Source organism: Phalaenopsis equestris, unplaced genomic scaffold (assembly GCF_001263595.1).
Source record: "Phalaenopsis equestris unplaced genomic scaffold, ASM126359v1 Scaffold000002, whole genome shotgun sequence".
Classification (NCBI taxonomy): Eukaryota; Viridiplantae; Streptophyta; class Magnoliopsida; order Asparagales; family Orchidaceae; genus Phalaenopsis; species Phalaenopsis equestris.
In genome coordinates this window covers 17,383,119-17,393,761 of record NW_018164444.1, presented here as the reverse complement: position 1 = coordinate 17,393,761, position 10,643 = coordinate 17,383,119, and the positions used below count along the sequence as shown (strand labels likewise).

Genomic DNA, 10,643 nt, shown 5'->3' with positions numbered 1-10,643 from the left:
GCTTTCATATTTACACGCACAACATCCAAATCTTTTTAATACACCTTTTCATGCATACGTTTAAAACACCAAAGTGCTATGTACGTAAATATGAAAGCTCAAGTGTGAGACACGTAAACACATAAGAATTGGGTGCTATGTATGTACAAATTTCCACCGTTTGATGTATCAGTAAAGTGATATTAATGTAAATATGAAAGTTTAGGTGTTAAATGTGTAAATACACAGGAATTGTGCGACATGCATGTAAATCTTCCATATTTCAAATAACTCAAAGATAGGACAGTAAGTATCAAGTAAATTACAAGTAGTAAACCAGAATCACAACGGTAATCAAACCATAACACATTCTTAAAATCATTCTTTGGTAATATATATACACAAACACACAAAATATCCTAATAAAATCAAAATATGATATTTCATTTGCAGGATGAACCTTTCTTCCAAGGATACAAGAAGTTGCAGGGGGCATCCTGCCATTATTAAACAGTTGGCAACTTAGTGAGCTTTAGAAGTGTAATACAAAGTGCAATAAAATCAACAGATAGAAGATGCTGTGAGAAAATGATACAATTTTTTTTATAATTATAACAAGGTATTTACATATATATCACCCAATTCCTATAAATTTACATATATAACACCAAACTTTACTCTCTTTTTTATACATTTATAACACCAAAACCTTTCATATCATAACAAATATATCATATTTGATGCATAGGTAAGGTGGCATGTAATGAAAAATTGAAGCTTAGGTGCATATGTAAATATACAGGAATTAAGTGGTTTGTATGTAGCTGTTCCAATTCTAAAATAACAGATAGATTTATAAAAAGAAAAGATAATAGACGGTATATTGAAATAAAAATAGAAATGTATGACATTTTTGACATCATCCAAGTAAGGATAGCTTACCGTGCAGTTTAAGTTTCTTCAATTATATTGAAAAACATGCTTTTCCTGGCAGTTTCTATACCACAAATTAAGAATATTAAAATCACCCACAGAATATATATTTAAATATAGGAGGATTTATATACATAATGCATTTACATATCAAACGAATAAACTTTGATATTTACTTATATAACACTTTGTATTCCAATTCATATCATAACATATGCATGAAAAAGTGTATTTCACATTAGAAAGGTAATCTTAGTTGTATGTTTGGTGTGATGTTAAGGATTTAGGTGCATGTAATAGAGAACTCAAAGTGATATCACATCAAACATGTTCAATTACCAATAATATCAAATGAAACATGTCAACAAATAATAATTTGATGACAACAACCACTAAAATCAAGTTCAATTTCGAACTAATGATAAACATTATATTCAAACATAGCAGCAGCAACAACAAAAAGTTTTTGTCCCATTAAGTAGGGTCTGCTACATGAATCATTTTTCTCCATTGTGCCTTTGAAGAATTTATGTCAAGTTTTTCGACAAAGTTTCCGTCAAACATAGCAACCATGTAAACAAAAAAAGTAAGTTTACCAAAAAAAAAATGCCTTGGTAAGTGAGAGAATGAAATGCAACACAATTAAATGCTTTTTTATGGGAAGTGAAGATAGGAAAAGTTTAGAACTTGTAGTATAATTATCGTAGGCCTCGGATGGATCATTCCCCTAACATTAGAGATCATACCAATACATATAACCATGGCCTATAAATCCAACTTTTTTTTTTGGAACCTAGCAAATGTAAATTTGTAAAACAGAAACAAAATCTCACTAGTTAATGTTAATCCAGCTTGAATCACTTTAAGATGAGATTATCCAATCAAACAATAAGCGAAATATGAGTACAATAAGACTTAGAGTGCAACAAAAAGATAACATACACCAAGCAAATTGACATGAAAAACTACTTAGGCAGAGAAACCAACTATACTGGCATGACTTCGCATGATAGAACCCATGATGAGCCTGATAACAAGTTAAAAGAAGCAGCAAAAGTCAAGCTTTTGTTCAGGCCGACGGAGAATATTATCTCATAAATTTACCGACTATGGTTCGATACTGCAAACATAGAAAAAACAAAGTCTTAAAATCAGCACCATCATCATTTAGAGCATTTCATAACTTGATATATGATTTTTTTTCCTGATGTAAGCTCTCTTCATTTTATGTGCATTTTAGTTTCAGCATAAGCTGCCACAGAAATACAAACATTGGCGCATGCATTAACATGTATATATTTTTAGGAGTTTTTTTGACAAGATTATCCTACAAAAGAATTGTATGACAGGTGTTCCGTATGATTAAAGAAGTTTAGGGGTTGTATTGATATTCTATTTTTAGCGAAGTTTCCGTAGAATTTAGCTTAAATGGTGCCAAATAAGTTTTTGGGGACTTTTAAATCTTATTGCTTTGATAAATCCCATTTTAGCCCACTTATGTGTTAAACCAAGGAATAGTTAAATTTCACAATTCATAAGATTTAACTTAATCAAGGATTTATCTTCACACAAATCTTAAATCGTGAAACAAATAGCTAAAAAATTTTCAGGTTTTAATCTTCTATAAATTTAATAGGTGTTTGGTCGCAGCGTAGATGCATGTTAAACGGGATTTTATCAAATTCAGTAAATCAGATAATCCAAATTTATCAAATCCAACGTGCAGCGGAGATGGAGCTCGTGAGTGGCGATGGAATAAATCCACCTCGCAAACCAATTTAGTAAATCCGATTTTACATCGTCAAAGAGACGGAATGCAAAAAAAAATCGATTTAACTAAGCATTGATTTTTTTTTTTTTTTTTTGTGTTTGACTTGATTTAAGCTATATCCATGGCTAAATCCTATTAATAGTATGCTATCAAACCCCGTTTCAATCCGGATTTACACCATTTATCACATCCTGTTGGAGTTCATCGCAACAAACAGCCATTTTTGCTTTTAGCTATCTGCCACCCAAAGGCGGTGTTTGGCTGTAGTTTAAATTTTCGTTAAATAGAATTTATCAAATCCGATAAATCCTGATTTATCAAATCACGTTGCAACAGAATACCTCATCAATAGCGGCGGAATAAATCCGACTTGCAATTGGATTTACTCAATTCGAGTTTGAATGGTAAAGATGACAGAACACAGAAAGAGAAAGACAAAAGATGAGAAATTTGGATTTAGAGGAGCGTTGTATTTAATTTTAAGTTATTTTATTTTATTTTATTTTATTCGTGTTTGGTGGATTTAAGTTAAATCTATGGCTAAATCCTATTAATAATATGCCACCAAACACGGACAAAAATCCGCCACTTTTTCAGACTGGAGAGCCAGAAAAAATTTCCAATCTTGCAAAATTCCATCTCTGCAAGAACTCTATGATCACCATTCGCATGACAACTTTCTAAATCTCCTCGGTTCAAATAAATCCATTGATTCTTCTTCTCATATTGCTAAGTTTTTAGTTTTTCTTCGAGCATATAAACACTTCAATCTGAATTGAAAACATATAAGAAGTACTTTGTCATATCAAAGGAATTTACAAGAAAAACTACCAAAACCCTAATCATCACCACGCGTCCATAAATCATAAGATCCGCCCCCGTAAGCGAAACAAGTAACAATGAGCCAAACGACAGTCAAATAAGCATCCAGTCAATCTCACAGCTCAGAACCAGATCATATAAACTCCAAGCATCTCGACAAAACAATCGGCCGGAAATAATAAAAAATATATATCAAAATCCATAAGCTGCGACTAGGTTTCGAAAGGAATCTTACCATTAGAGATAGGTCATCGATCACCACCATCCATAAACGACATCCGCATATCGATTCTTGATCCACCTAAAGCTCTTCCTGAACGAACCCTTGACCTTTCCCTCGACCGAATAGACCTTGTAACCCGCAACTCTCTTCTTCCTCTGGACCTCAGGATCGTTCAACCAACTGCTCTTGAGAGCAGAAAAGCTCTTACCCTTGGTCAACTTGGCCTCCTTCTGGGAGTAGGAAGAGGCGTCCGACGTGCTGTAGCTCCTCAGGTCGTAGGACGGCCCCCTCTTGCCATACGGCTCAATCTGCACCCGGCTGTCGGCGTAGGATCTCGACCTCAAGTCATCCATGGAGAAGAGAATGAGGACGGGTGGAGAGAGGGAGAGCGAGGGAGAGAGGCTAAGGAGATGATGGTAGCTCCCTCGTGCTTCGGGCTCGGTGGAGAAAATGGAGGAGGGGGCTTCAAGGTGAAGTTTTTATTCGGAGTCAGAGTCTCATGGCGTTGTCCAATGAGGTGGAGATCTATTTTGACTTAGGTGGGAGGCATGAAAGATATAAGTGGTCTGGTGATAAATTATAAAATAATACTTGCTTGGTGGTAGGAAAAATTTATACTAGTAGAGGAATGAATGATGTTATTAATGTTGCTCGAAAATTCAGGACGGATAAAGAAATATAATTAGTAGAGTTATGAAAAATTTTATGTGAAAAACTCGTAAACAGAAAAAATTTTGATTACAGAGATCAATTGTCTCACAGACAGGAAAAAGTTATTAGGTTTTTGAAGTTACAACGTTGACGTGCTGGTGAATTTTTTGCTAGAAACGGGCGACGACTGATAGCGATTGACGACGTTCGGTTGATGGTGGTTGACACTGGTTAGCGAGAATTAATAGCGGTCAGCGGTGTTCGATAGAGGGCAGTGGTGGTCGACGACGATCGACAGTGGTCGGTGGAGGTCAGTAGTGGTCGACGTCAGATCAGCGATAGTGATGCTGGTCATTTGCTCCTCAAAGCTTCAAGCACTTCTTCAACTCTTAAGCTCATCTCCCCTCATAAGAAGGGACAGTCTAGAGAGTTTTTTTTTTTTTTTTTTGTCAGACAACGTTTAATGGACATTTGACAGTCTTAATAATGCTAGAATTAAGCAATATTTGACTCATTATATTTATCTTGTTGAGTCGCTCGATTCAATCATAAGCTTACCAGATTTGACATTCATTTAGCCTTTCAAACGTGGTTAGAAAGCTTTTAGAAGTGGTTTTATTGCTTGCTCTAAAATTAATATGGCTCGAATTTGACTGATTTTGGTACTAGTAGGTCTATCTCATCAAGCTAGTCATTTTGACTGTAAGCTTGTTGAAAAATGAGTTATGAATAATTTTTTATCAATGTTTAAATATTTCTTGTTAAAAAAAGTTACCTCTAGATTCATGTCATATCTCACTATTTATGCCGAACGATAAAAATTTGTTGATAGAGTATCAATTGTCCCCATTTTTTCGAGCAATTACAATTATATCATAAAAAAAATATTAAAATTTTGCAAACTTCATTTTCTTCTCTTTTTAACTTTTATTTATTATTATTATTACATAAGGCTGATAGAGAATTGATTGTCCCCCACTTATTTTCAATTACTATTAACACAATTCTCTTTTTAAACACAATCTCCCAAGAAGCATTTGCCTTTTTTAAGTTTCATTTTGGAGGGTGAGAGATGATCTTTGCTTTTCTTATATAGATCCTTGATGTCAATTTAATTTTTGCTGAAGTGGGATACCATATAATGCTTAAGATGAGGGGATGAGAGTTGAAAGATTCTGTCAGGTTATGTGAAATAATCATTTAGATGATCTCCATTTGTACCAAGTTTTGAATTAATCAGTTATTTATGCTGAAATGCATTCCTGTAAAATATCTAAATGTATACTTTTTTTTTTGTTAGATTTTTTTGTATATTTTCATTGTTTATATCACCGAGATGATTTTTTTGAACTACTAAACTGATATATTTATACTTGTCATGATTAAAATATTGAGAAATCAATAGGCTAGGGTTTTAAAATGAATTTTAATATTTAAGTGAAAATATGAAAAATAACATATAGTCAATTTTTTCATTACAATCACCCTCTTTTAGAACCTGAAGGTTTAAAGTAAAAAAAATTGAATTTTTGAAATATAAATATGTAATGTTTTGAGTGGTTAAGAGATTATATTGAATAATTTAAATGTCTGATACTTAAAAAAAAATAATAAAATAAAATTCAGAGGATTACAAACGATATGTCACCTCCCAAAAGAGCTCTTAAGGGTGGTGGGCAGCCCATGATTTAAATATTATTTTTCGGCTCTACAAACCTACATGAGACTTTTTGTCCGTGAGATATTCTCCTTTATCAAATCACATGACGCCCTCATGATTGATTTTACACTGGATCATATCGCAAAAGAATTTTTAGTGGTGTGGGAGAGCCCAAAACTTAAATATTGCCGCGAGCACCTCGCACCTAGTGCGTGACAGACAGGCAGTCCTCACGGGCCTCGCAAACGGGAAGGTGGCGCCGACCGAAAAAGCCACCGAAGCTTTTTCCAACCCCTTTTGTACCAAGATCGCCTTCCTCCTCCCTTCTTCAACCCCCAGTCTCCCCTATGTCCGCAACGAAGCCCCTCGTTAAGCCCTTCCTCTTCATTCTACCACTCTCTCTCCTCCTCCTCCTCCTTCCTCTGTTATCCCGCCCAACACTCCACCCCACTCTCACCCGCCAGCTATCTCCCTCCTCCATCCTCCAGATACGCCCCGGCTTCCGCTCCTACGACGATTACCTAAACCTACAGCTCAACAAGACTCTCAACCCTCGCCTCAGACACCTCTGGGCCACCCGCGACTGGAACCGTAAGATCGCCGTTTTCTCCCGCTTCTTCGTCAAGCTTCAGGAACGGGCATTTCTATCAAACACCTCGCGCGCGCTCTGCATCGGGGCACGGATCGGCCAGGAGGTCGCGGCGCTGCGTACGATTGGGGTCGCTGATTCGATCGGGATGGATCTGGTGGCATCGCCGCCACTGGTTGTTCAGGGAGACTTCCATTCCCAGCCATTCGAAGATCATTCGTTCGATTTCGAGTTTTCGAATGTTTTTGATCATGCGCTTTACCCGGACCGCTTTGTGGGGGAGATCGAGCGAACTCTTCGACCTGGTGGCGTTTGCGTTCTCCACGTCGCTCTCACCCGACGCGCTGATCGCTACTCTGCTAACGACCTGTACGCTATCGAGGGCGTCACTGTGCTCTTTGTGGAGTCTGATCTCGTCCGCGTTCGTAAGATCGATGGATTTGGCCTCGATACCGAGCTTGTTCTACGCAAGAAGAGGCGCCTCAGGTGATCCATCTTTTCCATTCAACTTTCTTTAGTTTTTCTTCAGGCTTATCATTATCGAGTATAGGCTGAAATGTGTGCAGTGTTGCAACATTGTTTTTTAGATTCTTTAACTTTTGGAAATATAAACTTGTCAGATTCTACAAATACCAACACTCAAAATGACAAATTTGTAATTTTAATTTGAATAAACATTGCAAGTTGCATATTTTGCAAACAATTTCCTTTTCCTATCTTGTATTTTAATTTATTGAGTGGTGCCTTATAATAGGGAGCGATCCCATTAGGAGTTGAGCTATGGTCTGGCTCGAAATCAACTCAACTGATTGAGTGCAGCTCGAAATAGGTTTGTGACTCGTTTTATTTTATTTCGATCCAGTTCGGCTTGAAATTAAATCGAGCTCGATCCAGCTCGAAATATAATCGAGCTGGCTCAAATTGAGTTATTTGGATCTGTTACAGCTCGAAATGGGCTCGCTCTTGCTTAAAATCAAATTTAGTTGGCTCAAATTGAGTTGTTTGGATTTGTTCCAGCTCAAATTGGTTGGGGGCTTGTTACATTCAATTTTATTTAGCGTATTTATATATTTTAGGGTTTAGAAAAAAAATTACTTCAAACCGATCTCGAGCAGTTTGACCGATCCTTGTATGGCTCGAAATCGACTCGAAAAAAAATTGATTCAAAGTTTTGGGCTCATAGCATGACTCAATTATTTGGATCCGATCTCAAACTGGGTCGAAATTCAAATCGATTATCGAGCGATTAACAATCTTCAAGCTAAATTCAAGAAATAATATTTGCTTTTTTTGGAGGTTGGTGCACTTTTTCAGTTAATCTTGTATAAGATTTTGTGCAAGGTAAGAGATTATGTGTTAGAGATGTTGCGCCAAGCATAACCATTCAAGATGGTTGTATCCGAAACGACAATGCAATGGATTTTTTATACAATATATAAAAAAATATTTATTTAGTGGTCGTGTAATTTTGAAAATATATTGTCAAAATAAATGCAATGTCTTTTTGAATATTTAGAATTATGTGGTTGTTTACAAATTAAATGCAGTGGAATTATTTTATTTTACTCTTGGTTGGGAGTAAAGTTTGGAGTATAGCATAACATTGAAATGCAATGATAAAATTACCCTTCTCTACTTTTTACATTGATAACATGAAAATTGAGCTCACCAAACATTATTGTTCCCAAACCTCATTAAAATATAACATAGAAGTAATAGAAGGATGATTGTCTCGCTTATTGGTCAAGCTTGCTCTTTTCTTCTCAGCTTCTCTCCTCTCCAGAAGTGATCTCGCTTTGTTGCTCTCGGCATGGGATTAGGTCTTCGCTGCACAAGATATTATATATTAGTATGTTATGTGTTGTAATGCCTTTACTGTCCTTATGTAACATTACAAGTATGCTATTCTTATGCTTATATAAGCAGCCGTGTATTATGCTCATGAAAATAGATTAAAATGAAAATATAATTCATCTTATCTTTTTCAGACTCCTCATTTCTTCTATTCTCGGTTCTGCGATTCTTTTATTAGTATCAAAGCCCTCTAGCCTCACAACATTATGGATTCAAACTCATCTGAATCAATTCAAGAAGGTCATCAACTTGCAATGGCTCACAGTAGATTCAAAGAGATAAGTATAACTTCTACTTTGAAATTTTTGATGTCTCAAATCAAGAACGCGACTTGCACATGCTTGACCCAAGATAACTGCCCTGTTTGGAAAATTCAAATATCAAAATTGCTTACAACAAACGGGTTTGATTCTTTTTTAGACACCAAGGTGTCTCGTCCCCTAAGATTTGTTCCATATACCAGTGGAGCAGTCTTTGAAAATCAAGAGTACCTCCTGTGGCAAATGGTGGACAGGAATTTGGCTGCAGCAATATTTCTGTTATTTCTCCTTCAATCCTCCCCTTATTCTTCATCTGAATACTGCAACAAAAGTTTGGCAGACTTTGAAAAAAAGATTCCAGTCATCCAATAGATCCCGAGTCATTCAAGTAAAGAATGAACTCCATAACATTATGATGGATCAAGTAAAATGGCTCAATATTCAACCATGATCAAGAATCTAGTAGATAACATTGCAACAGCAGGTTCTAAAGCGGATACAAAAATCATTTTTTATACGTTGACTAACTCCAAGTTATCAAAGATTCAAGACGATTATCCGCACAAATTTACAACCACTCTCTCTAGAAGATTTCTATGCTTTGCTGCACAGTGAAGAATGTAATATCGCAAATAAAACCACAAGAATTACACAACATGCTATGCTCAGTTTCAAACACAAAAGAGGATATAACAATGCAAGAACGTTCACAAATAATAGAACAAAACAACAATAATACTCCACCAACATCTCAGTCAAGCCAAGAAACACCATTATATGTCAGATATGCAACCAAAAAGGGAATTCGGCCAGCCAACGCTGACACAGAGCAAACTTAGAATATAAAACGTCTTCAAACTCACCATTAGCTGCCCTCACAACACGAGCTACATCACAGATGCAAGAATGGATATTGGATAATTGGGCCATGACACATCTTACACCCAACATGGAGCAATTGGAATCATCGCAGCCATATAAAGGAAAGCAGGTGATAGTAGGCAACAGAAAAATGTCAGAAATAACTTACGTGTCATTCTTCCCACCCTGAGCATAAGTTAACTTTCTCTCCACTATTTCAAGTTCCCAAACTATCACATAATTTAATTTTTGTTAATAAATTGGCTAAGGATAAAAACCACACTATCATTTTTTATGCTAACCAGCTTCAAATCCAGGACAACAACACCAAGAAGCCTCTTCTAATTGGACCAACTGATCAAGGTTATAGTCTATCACAGCTCTTCAAACCACTGCAACCTCTACAACATGGCATCAAAGACTTGGACATCCATATAACAAAGTCCCGTCTATGATATCTCATGTTTATCCTCATCTCAATATTCCTGCATCTACGTTTAAATGTTTTGATTGCTATCAAAATAAATGCCAAAAACTACCTTTTCAAACAGTAACAGTACTTATTGTAAGCTTGAAGGGACACTCTCGGATGCGTGGGGGCCTTTTCCTCATCCTTCAGTTGAAGGATATAAATATTATGTCACTTTTATTGATTCTTTTTTCACTCTACTGTTGGTGTTTACCATTACATCATAAAATTAGAAACTACAGCTCAATTTATTTCCTTACATAAATTAATACAAAATAATTTCAACATAAATATAAAACATTTAAGGACAGATGGTCGTGGGCAATATATATCAAATGAACTTACAATGTATCTTCAAACTAATGGTATTCAACACCAATTTAGTTGCCCGAACACACCAGAGCAAAATGGTATTGCTGAAAGGAAACATCACCATATCATTGAAACTGCTAGAACTCTGCTCAACTCCTCCAGTCTTCCCATAAAATTTTCGATGGACGCCGTGCTCGCTGCTACTTACTTCATAAATCGCCTTCCCTCCAATAAAACACAACAAATATCCTTTTCAACT

General features: G+C 35.9%; 2 protein-coding genes across 5 annotated transcripts; one reads left to right on the top strand and one right to left on the bottom strand.

Annotated features, from left to right (window-relative positions):
• Positions 1–280: 280 nt before the first annotated feature.
• LOC110017950 lies at positions 281–4,282 on the bottom strand. 2 transcript variants are annotated; one of them, XR_002293310.1, is made up of 3 exons: positions 3,741–3,770; positions 922–976; positions 281–476 (listed from the first exon to the last, which is right to left on the bottom strand). XR_002293310.1 is itself a non-coding variant. In XM_020715128.1 (2 exons), exon 1 carries the CDS (start codon positions 4,079–4,081, stop codon positions 3,761–3,763), a length of 321 nt encoding a protein of 106 aa, XP_020570787.1. In that variant the 5' UTR covers positions 4,082–4,282; the 3' UTR covers positions 1,503–2,032; positions 3,741–3,760. The 2 variants fall into 2 exon arrangements, 1 of the variants encoding a protein (XP_020570787.1); XM_020715128.1 differs by lacking the exons at positions 281–476; positions 922–976 and adding an exon at positions 1,503–2,032 and having other exon boundaries at positions 3,741–4,282.
• A 1,931-nt stretch (positions 4,283–6,213) lies between these two features.
• On the top strand, positions 6,214–10,262 carry LOC110017862. Of its 3 annotated transcripts, XR_002293295.1 has the most exons (3): positions 6,214–7,114; positions 8,617–9,799; positions 9,921–10,262. XR_002293295.1 is itself a non-coding variant. In XM_020715004.1 (2 exons), exons 1-2 carry the CDS (start codon positions 6,387–6,389, stop codon positions 8,762–8,764), a joined length of 876 nt encoding a protein of 291 aa, XP_020570663.1. In that variant the 5' UTR covers positions 6,214–6,386; the 3' UTR covers positions 8,765–10,262. The 3 variants fall into 3 exon arrangements, 2 of the variants coding, with proteins under 2 accessions (XP_020570663.1, XP_020570664.1); XM_020715004.1 differs by having other exon boundaries at positions 8,617–10,262; XM_020715005.1 differs by lacking the exons at positions 8,617–9,799; positions 9,921–10,262 and adding an exon at positions 8,396–8,561 and having other exon boundaries at positions 6,215–7,114.
• Positions 10,263–10,643: the final 381 nt, after the last annotated feature.

What these genes read in the sequence shown, in the direction of transcription:
- LOC110017862 (XM_020715004.1), top strand. Translation starts at nt 6,387, where the DNA reads ATGTCCGCAACGAAGCCCCTCGTTAAGCCCTTCCTCTTCATTCTACCA. An exon ending in CGCAAGAAGAGGCGCCTCAG is followed by an intron (nt 7,115 to 8,616) that starts GTGATCCATCTT and finishes TATCTTTTTCAG; the next exon opens with ACTCCTCATTTCTTCTATTC.
- LOC110017950 (XM_020715128.1), bottom strand. Translation starts at nt 4,081, where the DNA reads ATGGATGACTTGAGGTCGAGATCCTACGCCGACAGCCGGGTGCAGATT.